This window comes from Ruditapes philippinarum, unplaced genomic scaffold (genome assembly GCF_026571515.1).
Source record: "Ruditapes philippinarum isolate M1 unplaced genomic scaffold, ASM2657151v2 ctg3497_1_1_1_1, whole genome shotgun sequence".
In the NCBI taxonomy this organism is placed as follows: Eukaryota; Metazoa; Mollusca; class Bivalvia; order Venerida; family Veneridae; genus Ruditapes; species Ruditapes philippinarum.
This window is the reverse complement of record NW_026857874.1, coordinates 223,018-249,758: the sequence shown is the minus strand read 5'-3', so window position 1 is coordinate 249,758 and position 26,741 is coordinate 223,018. Positions and strand designations below refer to the sequence as shown.

The 26,741-nt window shown below is 31.4% G+C and overlaps 3 protein-coding genes across 3 annotated transcripts; 1 reads left to right on the top strand and 2 right to left on the bottom strand.

Moving 5' to 3' along the window:
* Positions 1 to 11,807: 11,807 nt before the first annotated feature.
* Positions 11,808 to 14,732, top strand: LOC132751321 (uncharacterized). The gene is made up of 4 exons (XM_060741484.1): positions 11,808 to 11,959; positions 13,351 to 13,513; positions 13,753 to 13,819; positions 14,461 to 14,732. Exons 2-4 carry the CDS (start codon positions 13,418 to 13,420, stop codon positions 14,655 to 14,657), a joined length of 360 nt encoding a protein of 119 aa, XP_060597467.1. The 5' UTR covers positions 11,808 to 11,959; positions 13,351 to 13,417; the 3' UTR covers positions 14,658 to 14,732.
* A 138-nt stretch (positions 14,733 to 14,870) lies between these two features.
* On the bottom strand, positions 14,871 to 21,400 carry LOC132751320 (putative nuclease HARBI1). The gene is made up of 4 exons (XM_060741483.1): positions 21,395 to 21,400; positions 20,676 to 20,829; positions 19,631 to 19,731; positions 14,871 to 19,140 (listed from the first exon to the last, which is right to left on the bottom strand). Exons 1-4 carry the CDS (start codon positions 21,397 to 21,399, stop codon positions 18,918 to 18,920), a joined length of 483 nt encoding a protein of 160 aa, XP_060597466.1. The 5' UTR covers position 21,400; the 3' UTR covers positions 14,871 to 18,917.
* A 96-nt stretch (positions 21,401 to 21,496) lies between these two features.
* On the bottom strand, positions 21,497 to 25,227 carry LOC132751323 (putative nuclease HARBI1). Its single transcript, XM_060741487.1, has 3 exons — positions 24,828 to 25,227; positions 22,118 to 22,219; positions 21,497 to 21,634 (listed from the first exon to the last, which is right to left on the bottom strand). Exons 1-3 carry the CDS (start codon positions 25,038 to 25,040, stop codon positions 21,497 to 21,499), a joined length of 453 nt encoding a protein of 150 aa, XP_060597470.1. The 5' UTR covers positions 25,041 to 25,227.
* Between the last annotated feature and the right edge of the window lie 1,514 nt (positions 25,228 to 26,741).

The following is a 26,741-nucleotide window of genomic DNA, read 5'->3' as shown; positions in this document are numbered from 1 at the left end:
CACTTGTATCATCCATGCACAAAAACATAAAAAGCCACCCTTATCCAGATAACACCGTTGTCACGTTTCAGTGATTAATCAGAACTTAAATAACAACAAATTAATACACTAGGAATCGAAATTATCAAAATATCACTTTTAAATAATTAATTTTTGTATACTGTATACCCATAAAAACATGTACAATGGTAAAAGTGATCGCTTTTAAATTTTGAGTAGTATATTATCTCCATCTGTTCAGCATAGTGTGTTTTACTAAAAGATCACATCAGAAAAAACAGCGAATACGATAGGGAAAGTAAAAGCAGGAATCGGCCCAATTATCTAGAGCTATTGTTTGATTTGTTAGAGGTCATTAACGAGTGTGATTGAATGTCCAATGTTGAAACGTGCGAGGAGGGTTTGATTTATTGACACACTTTAAAATGTTAATAATGTACCACATTAATATAAAACATGTTCAGGTCATACATAATGCTTATGCTTCACTTATATATTGTCATAGAAATAAATCATTTCCTACTAAAGTTATATATCGTACATGTTACCATATATTTTCCATAAAGATTTTGTCAAACACTGTTCCGTGGTATTGAGGAATGTTTTAATCTTTCTTTATCACGTTTGTTGAAATGTCACTGTTATTTCTTGCACATCAGAGATTAATTTCCGACTTTAATGTTTAATTAAAGAATCAAAATGAAAGTAATAAAATGATGCACCACCATTAAAGCAATATCATAAACTTCCTGCAGTTGTCATATTACTTGTTTTACAGCTTTAATAGGATCATATTGCCAGTAAATATCACTGAAATATTGTGAAGTTATACGCATACGAGTGATTCTACCAATGTTTTAGTGCCCATTTGAAACATCATTCAAATTTATTATTTTCATGACAAAAGCTTTATCTTTATTTCAAATTGTATGACACTATACGTATCTTAACAAATACTTTTTTGAAAAAAGGAAACTTCTTTAATATTTATTAAAACTATTAATGCAAACATGGATTGTCTTATTCATTTGTTTTTTGTTTTTGTTTTGTTTTGGGTTTTACGTCACATCGACACAGTATAGGTCATATCGCGACGTTCCAGCTTTACTGGTGGAGGAAGACCTCAGGTGCCCTTCCGTGCATTATTTCAGGCACGAACGGGCACCTGAGTAGAACCACCAACGTTCCGTAAGCTAGCTGGATAGCTTCCTCACATGAAAGAATCCAAAGTCCCTGTCGGGATTCGAACCCACAGCGGGGAGGGGCAAGTGGTTTGAAGTCAACGACCTTAACCACTCGGCCACGGACGCCCCTGTCTTATTCATTTAATAGATCAATCAAACATGTTTATTATAAGTAAAGGGAAATATACTGGTATTAAGACCATATTGGTTATTTAACTTTTGTTGTTTATATTGTTGTTGCTACTGCTGCTTCTCCTCCTGTTGTTGTTGTTGCTGCTGCTATTGTTGCTGCTGTTGTTGCTGCTGCTGTTGCTAATAAGGATCAATGTATAAGGCTTAGTGGAAACAAAATGGATCACGTTATACTGAACAATACAAATGTAAGTTGTTCCTCGCGTTGTTCTTTATATATCTGTAATAAAACGATTGATATCAATTGATCATTCGCGTTCCATTTTCCCGTCATTATTATAGATAGATGAAACGTTTGAAATATTTCTAACCTAAAGCGTTATATGAGATATCGCAAGTCAAGAGAAATATTAGTACTGATTAGAAATTAATCAAATATCTACAATAACTATTCACGTGTCACTTTTATAAGCCACTAGATAACCGTTGACCACACAGGGTGTCACTTATTTCGTACTTACGGTAACCTTCATTTATATAAAACTCAATATTTTGATTGGTAATTGATATAGTGAATTTCGTATTATTCTGTAGAAAGGCAGGTATTGCTCATTGGTGATTTTACAAATGTATGTGAAATTAAGCCCAAAGTCAGGTGACATTAAAATTATTTTGAGAAACATCATCATTTTTGCAGATAAAAATTAGATTTATACTTGACATTATAAACATGTACTTAGTTATATAGTTTTGTTTGCGCTTCAATAAAGATGATTTTGAAAAAGTTTTAAACATTCGCTTGTCGTTGTTTTTTATAATTATCATTTATTTATTTATTTATTTATTTTTGTTAGTTTTACTTTTTGTTGTTTATTTTATTGTTTTTTTTTTGTTGTTGCTTTTTTGGGAGGGGAGAGGGACGGAGGGAGGGAGGGGTGTAATTAAAGGACAGTCTTCTGAAACACCTTCAATCTTAATCAAACCGAGTCTGCAATTTTCATGTAATTTAATTGTGCTTCCGAGGGATCACTTTGTTTACAGATTATTAATTTCCGCCTTTTTTATAATAACATACATTTTTATAACATCTATAGTGGCAATAAAAATACCTACACCCCCGCCCAAACTACAATTAAAATACGAGGTAAAATCAGATAAAAATAAAGACTATTATAAATGCGATGTCCTATTTTGCCACGCAATTTTATCTTGCATAGACAGCTTTGACACTTACATGTCACTCGTGTAAACAGATCAGACACTTCAGCAATACTTACAACTTCAGAATGGTACTTGAATAGACATTAAGTAATAAATAAACATTATGCTGAACATTTTTTTAAGATTTTTCTCAAAATAATTTAAATGATATATAAAGGTTGCATTTAGGTATACCATAAACATACGTATTGCAGATTTGTTCCGTCCCAAAACAAAGGAACATCCATTTGCTACAAAGCCAGAATGCTTGTAAACAATGTTCTTATGAATGCATAAATCAAACATCTGTGTAACCTATATTAATGCAAAATAGTATAGTTAATAATTATGTATTTTGTGTGATCTTTAAGATTTTAAACTATAATACAAAAAGTAATTGTATCATAGTTTGGGGATCTTTCTGTTGAAAATGTGCCAGAGTTAAACGTATACATTGCGTTAATTGGAGTGCAGGTATTAGTTATCCGCACTCCAGACCATTACCATTGATTGGCTCATTTTGGTGGGGCTACTTATTGTGTCCGCAGAGAAAGGGAAAGCGACAGAAATACCATATCAAGATGCTCGTTCATTGGTTACTTTTTTCTGGGATTTCATATTGTGACAATATAGAACGTGTTTTTATGTTTGACTATGCTACACTATATATGATACAAAAGAGAAAGAACATCAAAACACTCGGTAATCTGTTTAATACTCGGGGGCTAAACCCATCTCGTGCAAATCAGATAGCCTCGTGTTACGATGCTCTTTCTATTACATACCTTTAGATATAAACTAATCATTAATTACTTTCTGTTTAGTACACATGTAAGCGGAAAATTTGTTAGGAGTATTAAAAGGCAATGAAAACCTTGCAGCATTTTAAGTATTACACGAATACAACATTATTTTATTATTTCGATTTTTCTGCGACAAAGTTGTTATAGTAATTTAACGCCACACTGTGTGCATTTAAAGCAATTGTATCATAGTTTGGGGACCTTTCTGTTGAAAATGTGTCATAGTTAAATCGTATACATATACATGCACAGTGCGTTAACTGGAGTGCAGGTATTAGTTACCCGCACTCCAGAGCATGCCCTGTAACACCGCAAAACGTCCGTACCGCAAAACGTACGTATACGGACGTTTTGCGGCGCATATCGTCCACATTTTTCTGACGTACATTTTGCGGCAAAAAGGCATAGTCCTGCCGCATAACGTCCATATTTTAAAGTTTATACAATTTTCGTCAATTTTGACCAGTTATTATCAGGTGTTATTGCGTGTTAATTTAACCTGAGTATGCGCCTGTCTGTCCGTCCAAATTTAGCTTGTTACCACTCTAGCATCCACATACCCTAAGCAATATGGCCAGAGTTATTTGCCCTTCAATTACAATATCTGTTATATTTCACATTGTTACCACTCCAACGCTTTCTTTTCTTCTTCAATCTTGACGATTTTCAAGAGAATATCTATGACCATAAAATCTCAACAAAGTTAGATTATAGGTTAAATCTAACAACAAAAAAAAACGTGCTATATTTCACCTTGTAAGTGCTTTCATTTCTTCTCCATTCTTAAATTTTTTTATACAGAATATGCATAACAATAAGGTTTCGATCAAGTTCATTTATGAGCTAAGAGGATTCCCATCCCCACCCCGCGACAAAAGCTCTCTTGCTCAATTATGACTAGGCGACTTAAAGGCCGTATCTCCATGACAATATAGCTCTCTCGCTCAAATATGACTACGCTGTCAAAAGTCCCCATCCATCCCCCGTAAAAATGAACGGTAGAACCAAACCTCCATAGTCAACAAGAACACAAAAAATAATCCCCACTTCTTGATGCAATTATATGAAAAGCCATTGTCAAAAGCAAAGCTTAATTTTAATATTTTTTGTCATTCACTCAGTCCAATCCCCGGTTCGTCCATCCGTATAGCCGCCCTTTTCTGTATGTCTATAAGATTACATTTATTTCAATATCATCGTTTTTATATCACTACTGCTTCTGCTGCTTCTGCTTGGTTCCAGTTCATAAAAAAAAATCTATTCGAAAAACATCCTCGGCTTAAGCATATTTCTTTTTTTTAAATAAAATAAAAGTCAGAATTATATAGGATCACAAAAATATTGCACTTTAATGTTTATTTCGTCATATCTTTACCTGAAACAAAATGAAAGTGACAGAACCAATAAAAGTAATGTTTATAACGAATATATTTTAATACAGAAAATATGGACAATATGCGACGCAAATACACACTCCCGTCGCAAAACGTACCAAGTACGATATGCACCGCAAAACGTCCACATGTGTACGATATGCGACGCGGTACAGACGTTTTGCGGTGTTACAATGCCCAGTGATTGGTTCATTTTTGATGGGGTTTACTTATTGTGATGGCAGAGAAAGGGTAAACGATAGAAATATCATACTCAGATGCTCGTTCATTGGTTACTTTTTTCTGGGGTTTCATATTGTGACAACATGGACAGTGTTTTTTATGTTTGACTATGATACAAAAGAGAAAGAACATCAAAACACTCGGTAATCTGATTAATACTCGGGGGCCACGCCCTCTCGTACAAATCAGATAGCATCGTGGTTCGATGCTCTTTTTATAACTTGTATCATTGTTTGGAGACCTTTCTGTTGAAAATGTGTCAGGGTTAAATCGTATACATATACATGCACAGTGCGTTAACTGGAGTGCGGGTATCAGTTACCCGCACTCCAGAGCATGCCCAATTGATTGGCTCATTTTTGCTGGGGTTTACATTTTTTGACGGCAGAGAAAGGGAAAGCGACAGAAATGTCATATTCAGATGTTCGTTCATTGGTTCATTTTTGCCGGGGTTTCATATTGTGACAACAGGGAACGTGCTTTTATGTTTGACTATGATACAAAAGAGAAAGAACACCAAAACACTCGGCAATCTGATTAATACTCGGGGGCTATGGCCCCTCGTACAAATCAGATAGCCTCGTGTTTCGGTGCTCTTTCTATTACTACTACAAAGGTAACTGCCAATAAATGCATTTCTTACATGTACGTATGTTACTATCTTATATACAGGTTGTACTGAAAATTTTGTTTGTAGATGCGGCACTATCCACCGATGAAAAGAAAAAGTATCAAACAAAATTATTTTTTATCGTTCTAAAGCTAAAGATAAATATTTATTGTCAGTAAAGTATATATACACCCTCATAAAACACAGTCCGAACATTTTTACTCCCACTCTTAAGGCCTCATAAAACTGTTTGACCTTAATAGGTGACACTGTTCTGTATAATATATATAACAGGTCATCACTTTATAGATGATTTTAACTTGAGCCTCAGCTTTTGAAGGTTATCTTTAAATGTAAATATGAACATGAAGATAAAATAAAAATTTATTTCCAAATATTTACCTTTGACACAGTGCCTGTCTGGATATAGATATTATGGATACTTGTTCATCTTTAGAAACACTTTAAGAGACACGTAATAGCACTTGACAGGACAGTGTGGCATACATAAACAAGGCGATCTGTGAAGATGTTATAATAAAATACAGCTTAGTTGTTTGTTACACTTATCAACATATACAAACGCTATTTTTGATATAATTCAAATCGTCTAAACAGAAGAAAAAATGTTCTTTTGAAAAGAGCTCATGCTTTATCAGGTAATTGCATTTAAATGACACTTATATTAAGACATTTGTACATACAACATATGCAATAGCATTACAATTGATGTAAATATTGATGTTTATTGTCTGTATGTATGTGAAAGTATTAAACTCAATATTCTCATTTATCATGAACAAGTCCAGCCAATTTTTTTTCGGCCATTTTATTAACATATTTATTCCAAAGACAACTTAATGTAGATATTGATAGAAAGCTGTTTCCATCTTCTTTTGTAAAGAAACACTTTAATAAAGTATATATCCCAGACAGGAAACATCAGTGAAGTATTAAGTATCAAGCCAAAGTTGTTTATATTAATCAATACATTTCCACGCGCTAGGCGTCTCTATAAAGTCTACAAGTTATTATTTACACATCAACCAACGACGAATTAATCATCGTTCTTTATTTCACTGAAAACAGAATTAATAAAGATGTATTTTTTCATCTATGAAATTTAAATGCCTTTCATTGTCATTATTGTGAGACGGAAATGTTACAAAATGGTCAATTTAATTCTTGGCATTATATATAAGGTTTTTTTTTCTCTGGAAATAAAAAGCAAATAATTGTTATCTTATTATTAGAGATGACTGAATTTCAAAACATCGTATTCTACTGTACCAATTAATATTTACCAAATAAAACAAACTATATGATGCATTCATAAGTATTTACATTTTTGCTTCATTTTAACTTAATTTATTAGGAATAATCAATTCCCAAATAGCATCCCACGTTGGATGAAATAACATGCTGTCAAACAATGCAGTAAAATCATCTTAAGTTTATTTTTTCAGTAACAATTACCCAAGTAAACATACCGTATGATTCGATAATATATCAAATTCTTGGGGGTTTTTTACAGGCGTAATTGGTTAACGTTATGTATTATATATATTAGCTATTGTTAATAATTATATTTATCAACACAAAAATAAACGACAATTCGGTTATGTTAAAATGAAAATTATGGTGTCTCAAACGCCAAAAGTAACTGGCGTGCTTTATTTCAATAAACCAATCTCATTTAATAACAGTTTATGGCGTTGTATGACATACTGCCATTCTTTCTTACATGATAACCTATCATAAACATTTTAGTTAAAATAATAAAACAAAGCTATAATGTTTCAAAGAGTTAATATTACCACATGAACAAATGAGCTGATTAAAGCTAGCATTTAATTTAGCAATAACAATAAACATAAATTGCCAAACAACCATATATTTCGGATGGAGTAGATATATCGTGATTAAAAATAGAAGTAATTCGAGTACAAATATTCAACAGTCGTGTTATGTATATTTTCAGGGTACATTTGTGGATATTTCTACAGATCTTTAACAATTATGACAGAGATGTTTAATCTTAAGCAAAAGATTTATTCGTTTAATACATTGCAATATCAATAAAATGTATTTCGAAACTTTGAATGCTGAAAGGCGACAAGTATTAAAAGAATCATTTGTTGTACCTGATAACTTTCATTAAACAAATATGAAAGTAACACATAAAATAGAGCCGGTTGATATTGTAGGTGAATACAAGAATATAATACTTTGATAAATGCTGCCATATGTCCAATACAAACAATTGTAATGGTATTTTACTATTTATAAAATTTGAGTAAAACGAGTTTTCTGGTTAAAGGACTATTGACGTTATTTTCCCGCCGGAAAAGAATATGAGGACTTCCACCACTATTTAAGGTGACTTAAAACTCAAGCAAAAAACTGCTGTGTGTTATTCCGATCATTACATACATAATCAGTGATACTCGTTTTAAACGAGAATTCAAAAGAATCCTTAACCTGGACACACGCTATTTTCAATTGTTCAAACCTGTCTGTCTACATATAAAAAAGGTATGCTTGCTTTGCTGATAATTAATTATATTACAGTTGTGTACTTTAATATTTGAATGGCTCAAATAATTATAACAGTAAACTGAAATCATTAATTTACAAGTCTCTAAGTTTATTAGGTTGGAAAATATTGAATTATTCATTTAACAATCGTCAAGATACAGACATCATTTACATTTTTAAACGACAATGATAAATTACTTTAATTGAAAATCAGCAGAAATAATTCCTGTGTGCTTTGTCGTTCAATGTGTCATAATTTTAGAAAATAATGAAGTATTTATTGTACTTTAATACTGTTTATATTAATTATAATTCCCAGCATGAGGACAGTGTGAAGCAAAATAGTAATCAAAGGTAAATTTTGTCAAGCATACTTGTTATTATTGATATTTAAATGAAATTAATCTAAACAAACTATTCATTATTTATCCAAAAGTACTTCTTATGTATAAAATATATATAGAAACATAAATTCGTTTCATTAAAATAAATTGTGAAAGGCTGTGTTTTGTACTTCTAACAATCAATAGACAAACACGTATCAATAGATCTTGGTCACAAGTTCACAGTTAAAGAATCAGTAAAAAATAATAATACCCAGAATAAAATCTCCATTAATTCACTATGAATTACATTAATTTAATTGATGCCATTTTAAAGGACGAGTTTCATTCGCATATATTTATAACTTGTCTTGTTCTTTTGGGTAGAATTGTTGTGTACGTATAAAGTGATTAAAGAAATGATAGAACACTAAATATCAACACAAATATAAATCGCGTCAAAATATCTAGATAACACTCTTAGTTCGTAAGTAATGATGTCTGAAATAAGCACAGATTTACTAAGTTTCGAATTTTAATAGATAAACAATTTCGGAAATGTTTTAATCTTGTCCTGCAGCTTTCATCTGACAATTATTCAGTTGGTTAGCAAAAATATCAAACAGTCACTTTTTGTTATTAAACAGGAATAGTCAGTAGAAACCCGGATCAGTTTTAACACAACAATTACTTACCCAAATAAAATACTTTTTGTTTTCAGATAAAATCAAAACACTCTAGAAAGACACATAAATATAGCAGATTGATTGCCAAGATACATATAACGATATTAAAAGTTGATAAATGTTGACAGTAACGAAATTTCGTTAAAATTGCGGAAAATACAAAATAATTGTATGTTCATTTTCTTACATTACTCATAATGCTATGTCAATGTCTTAACAAAATAAATTAAGAATAATTCGAACTATCTAAGGTTAAAAGATTCCAAAACATAATCTTATAATAAATTATAACCTGTCAGATATTTGACAAATATTTTTAATAAAACAAATATTAAAAAACTGCCTATGAAAACTGAAAAACAAGACCAGCCAGAAAAGGAGGCATTCAATGAACGCATCCCCTACACGACCTAGCAACACAGCACTACCGGCAAGGAGCCCAGCAGGACATCAAACAAAAACAGAACAGGACACGAGGACAAAGCAAGCACGAAGGGGGTATTACTTTAAATAACTTTGAATAAGAAATTATAGGAACCGACGAGGCAATTAAAGTGGATAATTAATTAATATGCCTACAAAAGTAAAAGGATGTAGGAGAAGGAAGGTCCTGTAACGGGGGAGGGGGTCAATTTTAAAAAAAAAACAAGTTGGGAAGGGAAAGACACTTACCGTTGAAAAAGGGAAAAGGTGTCACCACAAAAGCATGTACGGGTGAACATTAAATATCGAAGAAGTAGAAATTTATAAAGGGTATTTATGATGTAGTTATTGACGTCCTTTGTGGCAGTCCTCCTCGCAATATAATAACATTGAATACTATTTTCGATTAACTTTATAACAACGATTTATTCCGTTCGAATAACACCCGAGAGTGTAATAATTTCCCACAATCAAGAAAACAACACTTTCTTAAGAAAGGTGGATATCACATTTTAAAGAAATTGAATTGTAGTCGTCGAAAGAGACGAAATATATATTCTTCCGTCAGTCAGTTTTTTTATGCAACTTTTAAAGTAAAATGATATTATACATAGTCAATGTTTAGCTTTGGAGAATTATTTCCAATCCTCTTTTCTTTCTTCACATTTACTGAGTTGAATGTCAAAACTAACAACAAATTGATCTTCTGAAATATTATTTTTTATAAAATTGTCAAGGGGGATGCAAGTCTCGAAAGAATAGTCAATGTAGAGCGTTAAAAATAAATTACACATATTAGCATGCATTAAGCATTGTATTTTGTTTTACTTTTTTACTATTGTAACAAAAGAATCCTTTAATAGTCAATGATGTTTCAGTATCACAATTTTGCAAAAGCATAGCACCATCTAGCAACTAAATCTCCTGAAACTTTTCTTTTATATGGTTGCTCATAATGGCTAGCCGTTCATGCTACGCCCTTTAACCCTATCCTGTTTTTCTTTTGTGTACTACTGGGCTCTTTGTCTCGCTGGGTTTCTGTTGGGGAATACGTTCAATGAATGCCTTCCTTCCTTATTTGTCTTTGTTATCATATTTTAAAGTCGAAATATTTTGTCAGACAAGTATCAAACGCAAATGAACACAACACCCTTAAGTAGATGTCTAACATTTGTTTGCCAAATATTTAATGGATTTACAGTCTCATTTGTTGATGGTGTAAGAACATCTATTCTGTCTGGCTGTCCTTTTATATCCCGTTAGCGCATTGACCGATAAGTATAACAGTTATAAAAATGTATCTATTTACACTTATGTGAATTCAGGTAACGTCCTGTTGTTTGCTAAGAAAACTTTCCTTTGATATTTTACAAAATGGCTTAATGTACATTGTTTGAAGCCGAAACAAGTGAACATAATTTATAATTCTTTAGCGATATTAGAAATACAAAGTAAATTACACCGTAAAGAAAAAAATGAGAGTTTGTTTTTAAGACTTAACGTGATGACATTTGAAAATTATTGCAATAAGATATATTTTCTTTACACATGTACAGCCTAAATGTAAATTGTGTGAACATTAAAGCCACTGGCCTACAGATTGTAAAATGAAAAGAAAATGAAATAAAATTTCAAGTAAACAGTAAATCATTGTAACTGATATCTTAATTCAAGAAAGAATGTTGAAAAAGCGTCAATATATCGTGTTTCTGTTTTTGCATAATCTACTGTGTTAGTAACTCTGTGGCCAATATGAGTCGGATTAAACATGGTCACGTGTCACATCAGTGGTTCGGAAATATTCCTGTATCCGGCCCGCCCGTGATCATATATCAATTCTTGTATGAGTTGGCCCTTATCACATTTCAAGTTTAAATCGATATATTGGTCATCATATATATGACATAATTACTCGATTAAAAATTTAGTGCCACAAATTGCTACTAAACCAAAACAGTAAATCTGTTTCCCTCTATGTTTGATACATTCCCGGATTCGTTTTGTTCCGGACCACAGGTCGCGATACTGTCCTGTACAAACACGTGGTACTAGAAAAAATGGAATTCTGGCGAGCGTTTCACTAACATAACGTAAGTTTTGCGTATCTATTTACGTAAATTTGGACTTACGCAAAACGTAAATTTACGTTAGTTGCGTTTCACTAAACAGAACGTAGCGTAATTTTACGACACTGACAATTTACGGTAACCGACTTTTCAATAGGAGGTAAAAAAAAGCGCTCCCGGATGTTGACAAGTCGTCTGTCAAAACGTCAAAACATGGAGAAAAAACCCGGACAAAAAACGGAAGGAAAACTGGACAAAGGGGGAGGTGGAGGCGTTGTTGACTGGTTACATCAATAACCACAGCGAAATAGAAAGTAGATTTTCTATTAAAGTGACGGCCCAAGTTAAGGAGGCTTGTTGGCAGGATATTTTGGAGAGGTAAATTATCATGTTACGATGTAGGTCCGTCGAAAGTAAAGTAAGCAGAGCCTAGATCTATATTTGGCCTCGTCCTAAATTTTTTTAAATATAACGTCGCTTGATATTTGTGCTTCTTGGCAAAGCACAAGGCTTGATCGACATAAACTATAACAAGTCTGTAAGGTCTGGTAGATTCTATATTGATCTATCCCGAAACGAATCCGGGTCAGCTCGGGCGGCCCTTAAACGTACTCGGCCACCGAGTCAGCTCGGCCCTATACCAACTCAACACGTATATTGTACTGTACATATGTTATAACATTTAGTGTAAGTTTTTTAAAATCCTGTAAAAACTGTTGAAAATCATTGAAAAGACTGTTATGAAATTTTCTACAATTTTTAGTAGCCCATCTTGCACAAATTCTTTAGTGGTGATTACCCTGCTGTATGAATTTAGGTTAAAATATCACTCACTCCCTGGGAGTGACCTGAGTGGGTCATATTGTTTTTATTGTTTTTCTAAGAAAGATTAAGACATATTGGAAATGTACCAACCATAAAATGAATAAATGTTGATAGATGCATTAATATCTAATATGAATTTAAAGCATATAATTTCCCCTTCCATTTATTATTGGCTAAAAACAACTTAACTGATTGAATATTGGTTGTTCCGGGATATATTTGGCCCATTTTTAATTAAAGAATACGGAAAAAAATATAGGATGAAATAATAAAAAATAAAATCGTATGAGTGTCAAACATCTTTATTTCTTTAATTATGTGCTTTGTACAGGCAGCGTCCTTCAAATAGAAAGACTCTGGTACTGGGAAGGACTTACAGTTTCTTATAATCTATAAAACGTTACATATACTGGGATCCTACATATTACCGGACAAAATATGATGTTTTTTCGCTGTAACTTTTATTCAAAATAATAAAAAAGAAAGAAATTTTACCCAAATATATGTGGGTTCTTAATATAAGTAAACATTCCTTTATCAAACATAAAATCAAACATTTGACCATAGACATGTGTCTTTAAATTAGGGCATTAAAAGATGAAAAAAATTGTGTAGACAACTCAATTTACCGGACATGTATAGAACATTGTGTTTCAATTTTTTTGGAAGTCTAATTAAATTGAAATTTAGCAAGGAAACTACGACTATTAATGTCAATGTTAAGATACTGTAGTAAAAGTCCACAGAATGTTACATTCTAGTAATTTCTACAGGTACAATGTGTAGTTGAAATTTATGGAAATAAGTGATTAGGTTAAAGGTCATATGATTATACAAATGTAAAAGAACTAAACATCATTACAAAAATTCCAGGACGAAAAAAAATGAGGCCTGCATTCAACATTGTCTATTGTTATCTTAAATATTTTTTTCTGTCAATTCAGTGTTAACAGCCAGAGTTCCTGTACCAGAACCATAAATGAACTTAAAAAAAAATGGTCCGACCTTAAAATGGCTATTAAAAAAAAGGAGAGAGAACGTCGGCTGTTTGCCAGTAAGACTGGAGGAGGGCCACCTCCAGCTAATCCAGACAGTTTGGAAGAAAAGGTAATCAAATAGCATGCATTTGAAACAAACCTGTCTTTATCCCAATTTCACTTGCAAAAAAAATATGTTATATATTCTATGTGTTTTCAACTTGTGTCAAAAATACATTAATTTTGTACATCATGTAAATTTTTTTCTGAAAAATCCTAATTTTTGTTTCTTTATATTTTGTTTCAAGGGATAAATTGATTTAAAAAAAACTAAACTATGATTTACTTCAATCTTAAGTTAACTTTTAGGTTCTACAGTTGATTGGAGAGAGTACAGTTGCTGGTATTTCGGGTGTAGATACCTTCAGGGAAAACTGTAAGTAAATTTCAATCCAAAAACATGTGTTTCTTGAAGTACAAGTAATGATAAACATTTCAGAATTAGTTAATAATGATTTGTAAAAATAGGAATTTAGTAATTATGGCAATTGTTTTTCCAATAAATTTATGTTCATCCAGAAAAAATGTAATTGATAACTGTTACAACAGACAAGTTTGCATCCAGATAGTTTAGTGGTAGAACAGCTGTTACTTTGTGACAGAAGGCCTGGGTTCAATTCCCAGTTTGGATTACTGTTTTGTTTTGTTGACAGTTGTCATTACTTTTTCCTTTGTCCAAGTTCTTTTAATTATTTAATTAAATTTTTTTTGCAAAAGTTTGTTTATGTATTCATGCTATTATGTTGATTCTCAGTTTTATGATTTTAAGTTTGGGATTTGCTACCCAAGCCTTGTTTGTTCCTAGGCAGCTGAAAAATCCAATACTGCTTAGTAGTATGGAATAGTTGAAAATATATTTGTGGATGTAATGGGTAAAACTATAGCATAAAAATGTTATTTCATCAGACACCATTAACTTTGAAACAGAAATGAGTTTTGTTTGACATTCAGTATATAACTAACTTTCACAGCATTTAATTTTGTTTATTTTCACAAATAAAATTTATTTGTCTTTAGTGTCTTCTTCTATCAGCAACATGAGCAATGTGCAAGAGGCTTCTTGTACAAATGATGGAGATGCTGATGCTTCAAGTAGTGGTAATTTGGCAGAATCAGCACCATCTGCTACACTTGTTAATACAAGTAACTCTGTAAGTCTAATTATATGTTTCCATATGTTCAAGCATAATATTTTCTATGAACATGTATCATAATATTCATGTGGAGTAAAATGTCTGTGTCCCATTTATGAAAACTAGACAATATTATCTGTTATGCTAATTGCACATCATTCACTCTTTTAAATCTCTTTTCACAAAACATAGTTATAAGCAATTGCAGACACTTAATGAACCTTTTTAGTGTAACATAATAAAGTATTTACAGATTGCTAATTATGAATCAATAAAACTCTGACACTTTTCAAGGACATTTCAAATTTTATTGCACATATTTCAATACTGAATTGCTTGATATCATATTACAAATGTATATGACAATGAATATCAAACCATTTTATTAACCTTTCACCTGCTTGAATGTTGCCACCTACACAGAGCCAAGTCAAATACACAGCTGTCAAATCTGGCGAGGCTCTATACATATGCCAGGCTGTCTTTCAATTTTCATATCCACAAATGGAGAATGGAAAGTACTGAAATTTAAGGTTGGATGTCTATCGCAATAATTCAGCAGGTAAAGGGTTAATCAAATGTTGAGGAAATACTTACCTTATTATGAAGAAATATTACATTAATGATTTTCTTATCATATACCAGCACAGCTTTTGCAAGTCAGCAACATTGATACTACACTTCTGTGTATAACTTTCAGGATAAGATTATATGACTTGTCATTTCAAATGACACTAAATATTTGAAAACATTACAGAATAAGCTTGTAGGTATGGAAATTACAAAATAGACTGTCTTTTTTACAAATAATACTTACATAATGTACTGGTATGTGATAAAATTATAACTATTTAATTATTTTTGTGTGATTTTCTTACTAAATACATTGAAAAAATTGAATAACAAAATAACATGTTCACAATAGGCAAAAATGATATAATTCAATTGAAGACATGAAATAAATTCAATTATGAATTTTCACAACATTCAAATTTTACTTCCAGGAAAAAAGAAAACGGACGGTCAGTGAACCATTAGGTAAATGTATTACAAATTATTTCCAGCTGTTCATTAACAGGTAAAACACATCAAATATAATGGAAACTTTCATGGAAATAATACTGTATTTTGAAATAAATCTTGCAAATTGTATTATTGTGAATATATGTCCGGTTTATTAAAGAAATGACTTAAGGAATTTCAAAAAGTACCATGTATGTTTCTTAAATTTAAAAGAAATTCAATATGGCTTCCTAAGTACAATGTCACAATCAGAGAATCAAGGAACTGGATATAGTAGAAAGTAAAATTGGAAATATCTCTGACATACAAAGCAACTGGTTTCAAACCATATGAAATACATAGAATCTCATATGAATAACCATATATAAAGAATACATTGTTGATGTTTTGATAGAGATGGTTTATCCGTTGAGCGAGAAAGTGTATCTTGGATAGCTTTGACACCGAGCATGTATTTGAGTTATCCTGCTTTTGATCATGTTTTTAGACAATTTACTAGTAAAAGATTTCAATCTTACATTTCCCTGATGAAATTTTGTCTTGTTTTTCTGTTTACCATGTGAGGTCATCATAATTATGACGTAATGACTGGAATTAAGATAAGTTTATCCGGCAAGGCTTCCAGATGATAATATAGATAGTAGCTGGATAAAATGTAAAATTTAAAAAACAGGTTCAAGAAATGGCTACAAAGCAAGCCTTTGCTGAGATTGATAACTATGATATAATTATAACCCCCCCCCCCCCCAAAAAAAAAAAAAAAAACAAAAAAACAGAGAAAACTATCAAAAATAATATTTTCATGAAGTACATTTTTACAATTATTACAATATGTTATTTCAATTACAGATAAATATCAAGAACTTCTGGATATTGAAAGGAAGAAATGCAAATTTCTAGAAGAAATTCTCAACACGCAAAAACAACAAAATGAAAATCTTGGGGCAATTTCAAACGAATTGAAGCGTCTGACTGACATTATTGCATGCAAAAGTAGCATTGATAACCTGATCGAACTTTAAATATAGAGGATATTTGTTTGTTTTGCATGTAAGATTGAAATATAATTTCACTGAGTGAACACCAGATGCAATATTTTCACGAGTGGCGTAGCCACGAGTGAAAATATTATAGCTGGTTTTCACGAATGAAATATATTTCAATCTTATATGTAAAACAAATAAATTTTCTTTTTATTTCATGCTTTTTAAGTGATTTTAAGTATCTTATTACTGATTTTGCCGCGTAACGTCCCGCATTCTCCTTTGTGACGTCATCACATCATGACGTCACGTCATCAATTTTGAAATATAGTTCTGTTAAATTTCTCTAATTTTGTTACATTTTTTAACATGATGTATGAAGACATCGACTTTCTTTTCCTAAAGAAACAAATTTACGTATGACGGCATTTATTTCTGCCTGTTATTCCATTTAGTTATGTTTTTTTTTCATTTGCATTCAGATATAGTCTGGCTACAGTGAAAATCATATTTTATAAATTTCACTAGTGGTTTATCGGAATATAATCATCTGATATATTACAATAAAACACTGGAAAGCATGAAATAAATCAAACTATACATTTTCCAAATACAAAATGCAGTCATAAAATCATATACTTAGGAAAGACAGTGGAAATTTAATAAATATAGTGAACTAAAGAAATGATATATTCCAAGCAGTGATTTTACAGCTAAATTAAAATTATTGATTTGATTTCGGATGCCAGAGATTATATAAAGAAGGCACAGCTCTTGTAATAACATGCTGCACATCCGGACATCAAACAGTGATTTTATAAAGCAATAAAATCACTGATTGGGATATATTACTTTGATTCTAACATGACATTAACTTAAACATGGTGCTATACCTTAAATCAAGCTAAATTTTTGTTTCTTTACTTTTTCCCACGTGTCACATTTAGTGATTACATAACATTATAATACTGCATGTTTGTAATGTCGCTTTTCATTGGATAATCGTAACATTTATATAGTTTTATATACACGGCTGCTGTTGATTTTTAAAAAAATCTCGCTTTATTCCTCTAAAAATGATGCTTGCTGTATTATAAATTTGTTATAAATATTTCTGACAGGTTATATGGCTGTATATGAACGCTTGTTTTGTAAATATAACCCTCGCCTAGCGGCTCATGTTATGTTTTCAAACAACCATTTATATAGGGCCATATAACCTGTCAAAATTTTTATAACTAGTATGGTAGTCTAAATGAAGTGATTGCATTTTTACAAACACTTTCGGTGCTTTCTTGTTCAACAGTTCATTAGGAAACATTCAGGTCATGTTAGAATTCATCATTTGAAATTAGTTACATAAAGTCTTACACATGTAGGTAACTTGTTACCCAATTAGTAACTCTCTTATTATTTATATATTCCAATTTAATTTGTAAAATGTTAAGAATAACTTACACGATTTTTAAATATACATTATTATTTGACAATGCTAGAAAATTCTTAACTTTAAACTTATGTATGTATTTTCCTATCAATATGTTAATAGAAAAAGTATCCAGAGCTGTTATATGAGTGACAAATACCATATTTTTTTTAAGGACAAGTCTTTCAAAACTTTTGATATAATTTCATTCAAACTTTAGATGTTAAACATGGATAGCACAGTCATATAACCTGGCAATATTATGTAAACTATATAAAACAAATTTCAACAAGAACCACCGTTGGACAGGCGCAATGCTCAACTTTTAACTTTTTAGAAATGGTTTAAACAAATCTTTAAAGCTGAATTTAATTAATTTTATAACAAAAAGAAACAGCTACATTTTGTTAATTAAATTTGGGTATGTGATAAATAGAATATTTAATTCGTGTAATGTTCATCACTGAAATTATTGCACTTGTTGAATAAAATAATATGCTCGCCAGAGTCTCGCATAATAAAATTTTATTCAACTCATGCAATAAATTCAGTATTGAACTTACACTCATTCAATATCCTCTATTTATAAACCACCTATTACATGGTAAGTGTGGTGGTAAAAATGACAAAGGTCGAACCCCAGCAGTGAACTTGAAGATAGACAAAGAAACCTGTGTCTTGTTCAAAAACACATTGTCCATCTATGGTGACTTTAAATTTTTAAATAGAAATTGAAACTTTCATGTATTTGGAAGTTACAGAGCAGACGAAACAATCACCATTTATATTTATATAACATAAATAAAGTTATGATCAATGTTAAAGTTTGTGGACAGCAGCAGAAACGCCAACATGACTGTAATAATACCTCTAATTTTTTTTCAATAAAAAAAAAGGTCAGGCTAAAACTTAAAAAAGATCAATTAGGGTAGCCCTGGCATTAATTCCAGTTTGAATACTCTGAGATATTGTAACTACATCATCATTAATCAAAGTGTCATCAATCAATATATCTCCTATTAAAGGAATGTTTCTTTCCAAACAAACATTGTGAAGCTTACAGCAGACACTGACAATTCTGGCAGACTTCTCTGGTGTGAAGGGCAGACAACCTCCTGTTTTGTGTAAACACCTGAAAAAAATTAAGAATCATTATGAATTATAAAAAATGAGTCGCACTGATCTTAATGAATGAGTTTCAGAAGATCACTGATAAATGATCAATTTATAATTCCTTTACGTTCTAAGTTATAATATATTCGTAATATATTGTGGTACAAATTTTGAAGGGTTTCCATTTTTATGGTCCCTATAAAAACAGTAGCATGTATGTACATATGTATAACAGAAACTGTTGGTGCAAACAAATAATAAAAACAGCAAATAACCTTTATTTTATTGAAACTGAAAATTACTTTGTAAACTTACAGAAGTCTTTATATGATTTGTATCAAATCATCCGATGGAAAACAACTTTACAGACATGCAGTATTAAAGTTTATTTCTATGTAAAATGGTAAATAATAAACATAGTTGAGTCTTTCAAAATTGGTGTCATCCAATTATGTAACATGTTATAAAACTTAGTATCATACATTCAAGTGCATTGCATGGCAAAATACCTAAATCTTGACTTCAACATTCCAAATGCTCTTTCCACCACCATTCTTGTCTGGCTATGAGCTTTGTTGTACCTCTCCTCCTTAACTGATCCAGGGTTGATCTTAAATTGAAATAATAAATTTCAAAAAACTGTATAAACTAACACAAATATTTCACAATCAGTCCTTTCTATGACAACAAGCTTTAATATGAAAACCAAATCTCAAATAAAGTATGTTCCTGTTTAATATGATATATAGAAATTTCAAATGCCATGATTATACAAACTGATTAAAATCTTGATAGCCAGCCAAGCACTTGAACATTATTCTATTATTTGTTTGTATTCACCAAATTCTTTCTTGTTTATTGTTGTTGTTTTATGCTATACATTTATGATGGAAAAAATGAAGATTAATATGTTACAAGACATTGTTATTGTTTTTATGATATAAATTTATGATGGAAAAAATGAAGATTAATATGTTACAAGATGTTGTTATTGTTTTTATGATATAAATTTATGATGGAAAAAATGAAGATTAATATGTTACAAGACATTGTTATTGTTTTTATGATATAAATTTATGATGGAAAAAATGAAGATTAATATGTTACATGATATTGTTATTGTTTTTATGCTATAAATTTATGATGGCAAAAAAATGAAGATTAATATGTTACAAGACATTGTTATTGTTTTTATGCTATAAATTTATGATGGAAAAAATGAAGATTAATATGTTACATGATATTGTTATTGTTTTTATGCTATAAATTTATGATGGCAAAAAAATGAAGATTAATATGTTACAAGATATTGTTATTGTTTTTATGCTATAAATTTATGATGGCAAAAAAATGAAGATTTATATGTTACAAGATGTTGTTGTTGTTTTTTTGTGTTTGGAATAGCTGTCATTAATAGGGGCAACATGAGGTGAAAACTAATTCAAGTCTGTACTAATAACTAGCAAAGAGAATTTCAAACTATCCACTCCCTCAGTTTTTTCCAGAGCAAAAAATAGCTTTGGCGAAATTCTTAGTTATAAATGTTGTCAATACCTTTGGAGTCATCAAATGAGGGCGAAGAGGATAACCAGAATCCCCTAATAACCAACCCAGATTGTTATCTTCTAAATGCTGCCTGAGACCGCACATATGAAAGATAGTGGCATCATGTGTGGACCCAGGCCAGCGAGCAACAACATCGGTGAACCTATAAAAAAATGTAATTGTTTTACATTACTTCTATCCAAAATTTAGTTCATAAGATTGGGGTGTCCGTGGCCGAGTGGTTACGGTCCACTTGCCCCTCACCGCTGTGGGTTCGAATCCCAACAGGGACTTTGGATTCTTTCATGTGAGGAAGCTATCCAGCTAGCTTACGGAACGTCGGTGGTTCTACTCAGGTGACCGTTCGTGCCTGAAAAAAATGCACGGAGAGGCACATGAGGTCTTCTTCCTCCACCAGTAAAGCTGGAACGTCGCCAAATGACCTATATAGTGTTGGTGTGAGGTAAAACCCAAATCAAACAAACAAACAAAAGTTCATAAGATAGTGAAGTGAATAATTCTAATAAAGGCAGATAAAGAGAAATATTTTACTAATCAAAAATAATAATTTAAGTATAAAGACAGTTTACAGCATTTGAAAAAGTAGATGTTAATACCTATTCTTTCTGATAAACCATTCAGTCAAAAGAATTGTAAATGTTTAAATAAATTAAATAATTTTCATTGCAAATACGGAAGAAAAAAAAATCTATTGCAAATTGGGTTACCTCATGTTATGGGTCGACAACAGCTTTGGACATTCAGGGCATGTATCCCTTTCTACAAAACAAAGGCAGGTTCCTCTAATCCTGCTGGTGCTATGATTGGGATCAAAAGTCCCATCCACAGCACAAAACACAATTAGGCAAACCTGCCACCTTGTAAAATCCTCTCTTCACATTTGATATATCTGCTGATGAAGTTGGGAACTTTATGTTTTCCAGTCTTTCATTGATTGAATTCACAACCTGCCAAAATTAAGCAATTAATTACATTTAAAGTAAATATACATGCACCTTCAGGTCTTGAAAATTATGTTACTTACATAAGTTATCCAGGTTTTTCTTAGTTCACAAATTAACATGTCAGTCAAAAAATGTATATATATGAGTCATTGGCCTCAGTAATATAATCATAAAGTTATTCATAAAATTTCAAAGTAATACCTTTTGTGATTTTAAAATTTTATCTTGCAGATTCAGTTTTCACTTTGAATGTGAAAAAACATTTTGCTATTTGATAGGTTATATATACTGTTGCAAAAAACATTGTGCATACCATTTTAAGAAAAAAATGTTGTGCCAACATCCAGTATAGATGGACAGCACCCTTCAAAATGATGACTCAAAATTCAATTAATTCATTTGGTAATTGATAGTAGTTAATCATACAAATAAATCAACATTATCAATAATTATCAGGGCAACTGATTAGACATAATTTGTGCTTACTTGCCATACATGTCTGCTCACTGAACTCCTACTAACTCCATGTAGATCCCCAGTCTCACTGAAAAAATCTCCCTTTGCCAAGTATCTCAAAGTGACCAGAAGCTGAAAATAAACAAATGATGTTCACATTCTGTTTAATAGTGAAAATAGTGAGCAATGTGTAAAGTTTTCTTGTAAGATATATACACTGAAACAAAAACTTATAAACACATAAGTACTGCATATTATGAGAATTGTGGTAATATGTGTCAGCTGATACAACAAATTATTATATTGTATAAAATTCTACACCAAATGCTGATGCCTTGCATATTTTCATTAAATACAAACGAAATTTATGACAATTGCAGCTAGATGATACAGGGCAGTTCTAAAACTAAAAAAAACCCAAAAATTTCATTAAAATTGTGTAACTGGTTAGGCCATAATCTACAAGATGCAATTGATTTTTTAAGCTACCTTCCATTTAATTATATACTTATAAATGAAATATTATGAAATATTGAAGAAATAAAATGGGTACTTTTTTATTTTCCGTATTTTACTGTAAAAATGTATTTATTTTTCATTGTAGTGAAACTTATTTTTGTTATTTTCAATTGTGCCTGGCTTTGCATCTCTTTTGTGCGGAAACAGCACATTGTACCTATGGCAGGAGGGTTTTCAAGTTTTTTTTAAACTTATATGGGGCCTATTTGCTGCACATACATAATGAGTTACATAAACAAAAATATAAAATAAAACCCGATTTTGTGTAACAAAATTCTCAAAATTTATAACTATGAATAAGTGTCATTGTATTTGCATTTATCTCAAGTTAATGATCCAGTGTTCTGTATAATATTTATAAATTTGCACTTATATGTTTCTATTTATATGTTTCGCATATAAGTAGTGGATATTTTTCACAAAACGGTGAAAGACAAAAATAACATTTTTTTTTCTGGGGGGGGGTGGTGGGGGGGGATTGTACAAGACACTTCACCCCTGACAATTCAACTCGAGCCCCATTTAAAATTAACAGACGTAAAGTAAGTTATTTTGTCAGTCAAAACTGTCACTGAAATTATAATGTTATAATAAATTTTAGAAAGAAATATATCGTGACCATTTCTATTTGCTATATCTTGTTTGAAGGAAAACAATACTTTTATTTCATTACTGTAAGTCTATACATTGTACATTTGTGTACATACATGTATTGATAATATAATAAAAATATTTTAAAACAATCACCATTGTTTACTGGTTGGAGACCATCAACCGGACACTTTTGGAACATTTTTCTGTACAGATTTCATAATTTTTAACCTAGAGACCAAAACATTTGACAGAGTTCAGCTAGGTTCTTCTCCTAACTAACAAACTGGTTTGTTTATTTCTGATTGTATTGACACTTATATCTGAGGCTCTACACGGAGGGTGTCAAAATTACCTAAATTGTCTACACTACAGTACCATGTGTCCGGACACAAGATATGTACATGATGTGATTTAATTCAGATTAAAGCTTGGGGCTTTGATTTTTGATTTGTTACATGATATACAATATGTCAGCAACAAATGCTGAAGTTTTGGATATTCTATAATTTACTCTGCAAATGATTATAGCTGGTATATGAGTCCAGGCATTGCTTTCTTGACCCCCAAAATTTCAACGTCAACATTTTTGAAATAGACATTAAAATATTACAATTTACGGAGATTGAAATAAATTTATTTACTTAATTTTAAAAGAAACCTGCACTTATTGTTGATAAAAAAGTAACTGACAACCACTGAACAAAGAAAATACTAAATTAAGCATTTTCGGGGCCGTCCGGGTTTGGTGGTTGTCCGGTTTTGGTGGTCCCCAACCAGTACATCTCATCTTCAAACCATTGTTTACATCCCATCTTCATTTGAAAAGCACAAAACAAGTTTGGGTGGAAGGGGTGTAGTATCTAAACCAGATAATGAAATATTTCATAAAATAAGTGGTAGGCTAAAGTGTCTGCGAAAAATAACTTAAGATGAAGTGTCTAAGGGTCGGGGGTACTGTCAATCCAAGTTGTACACATAATTAAATTTATAAAAAATTATAAAGGGAGGTCGAGAATCACGAGGTAAATATACTATAAACGGTAAATATACTATAAAGGGAGTGGGAGTTTGTAAATATTGAGATAAAAGGATATTTTTCACAAGACGACTTGTCAATTGTGACACAAACACTGTAGCAGTAGTGGATTCAAGGGTGGTAATAAAATGTGAGTTGGATAGCTACAGACCCATGGACAACGGAGTTTAACTTGTTTAGAAAAAAAGTGTATTTATCGAGCGTGTAATGAATCGTGCATCAACAAATTAGTGCTGTAGTACAGGCACTAGTAACTATCCGAAATGTTGACAGTTCCATCGGATTATTCTATTAAATTATTAATGAATAAACGCTGACAGCAATATTATCATTATAAAATATGTGATAGAAAAACATATCTTATCAACTTCCCTATATAATCCTTCAAGTTTGGCTTGCTTATTTGCCGCTAGACTAAATGAATTTGTAGCGTCCTTGAACTTTGGTTGTTGTTGTCAACTATGTAAACAAATTATACAAGGGAAACAACTATAGGAAAATCACCGAAAATATCAACCTAGATTTGTCGCCCTACAGTATTGAAGAGCTAATATCATGCAATTGTTCGAAATATTTATTGGCATACAGTACCTTTGTCAAAGGCGGCACAGGAAAACTTCTATTTGAAGATGAGCTTATATCATCTTTAATGAGATTATGCAAATCAAAAATTGCTTCCCGCGAGAGGCGGTACCGTTCAACCACTTCCCTGTCCCTCAAATTGTCGAGGACGTCTGTCCGTTCACGGAAAATTCGTGGCAGAGGTCGACGTCTCTGAGTGTCGAACAATAATACGGCGGCCATATTTACGCACTGCACGAGCAATTTACGCCAGCAATAAGTGACCGTAACTTTACGTTTAAACTTACGCAAATGCGTAGCTAAGAAAGTTTAGTGAAACGCAAATAAATACGTAACTTTTGCTTACGCAAAAACTTACGTTCAAACTCGAGTTACGATAACGTAAGTACGTTAGTGAAACGCTCCCCTGTTGTATGATAAAGAAGGTATATCCTGTTGGCGGAAAATTTCAAAGCAAGAATGTTAAAATACTAACATCTATTTCAACTATATATAATGTTTTGAGGTTTTTTTTTTAAATATTAAGACGTGAGTTTTTCTGTTATCTTCTGGAGACCTGCTGTTTTTAATTGCTGACCGTTACGCTATTATTCAATTTATTTTATTTTGAATCATGTATATTTAGGATAGATTAAAGTACAAATATCATGCAAGTTTTATTTTGGATAAAAAAAGAAACCTTAAAGGGGGAATGATTTACTTCCCTGCCTTTGTTGTGAAGACCGTTGTTCTTTACTTTGTGTGTAAGCCATAATTAATAAAATCGTATCTTTACTTATAATTTCCGGTGCAGTGACAGCGTGTTAAAATCGGCCTTCAGCTTTTGTTGTTGTTGTTGTTGGAAAACAATTCTGTGTTGTTTCAAACTATGTATTTCAGTAACTTTATATTGGAAAAGTTTATCATACCAATGTTAAGTGTTTCCCCAAGAGATATTTATAACGCATCAGTGACTTTCGTTTCTAAAAATGGAAGATCGAGAAACGAATCGTTCGCTTTACTAATCAACATATAGAGTGCGGACCGGTAGACTAGAGGTATTGAGGGTTTCTTATTGTTGTTTTATTTTAATGACGGCAAACTTTATTTTTCGACTTAATTCTCCTGATTTGACAATTATATGAATCAATGTGTCTAAAAACAGTATATTTAACCTTTAGAAAAACTGAAGCCCGCTTTTAATATAAAATACAACTTGTTTCCTTTAAATGACAACTTATTGTCTAATTACTTGACATATAACTACCGAAGACAAAGCTTTCTTTGTGAAAAGTCGTATCACAATTCAAAATAATCAAATTACAGCCGTGCAAGTCAGGGACATCCAAAGATGGGAATAGATACAAGATATATGGTTTTTCTGAACATGAATATCTCTCTGTTTCAGTTGATTTTATTAAGTGATGACGTAACAGTCACTTTTAAGACTTAGAAGATTTTCACCCTCATAATTGACTAATAAAATGTCATCTAGCGGTGAACATGTTAAAATGTGAAAACACAGGTTTGTTTAATTCAACTTTAGGAACATATATTTATTTATTTATTAATTCTACAATATACGGTTCTTTTAAATTCTTGTACTTAATTTAATGTACTCATTTTTTCTGCATCGTTTTCATTTAATAAGGTTAATAAGTTTATTTTTCAATACTGAAGTTCCATAAGGTCATATTGCCTATGAGGATATACAATACATTATACATTGCCAGACAGTATTTACTAAACGTAAAGGTTTGCAAATAATAGCATGTTGAAATATTTTGGATAATAACAATGCATCTGCAAATAAACAGCCCAATGCAGCATACACAAAACTTGTTTATGGAATTTATAGTAGATTTATGTCTTCCTAATTAGTATATGTAATCAGATATTCTTACCGAATTCCACTTGGGTATATTTTGAATTTTAATATATTGC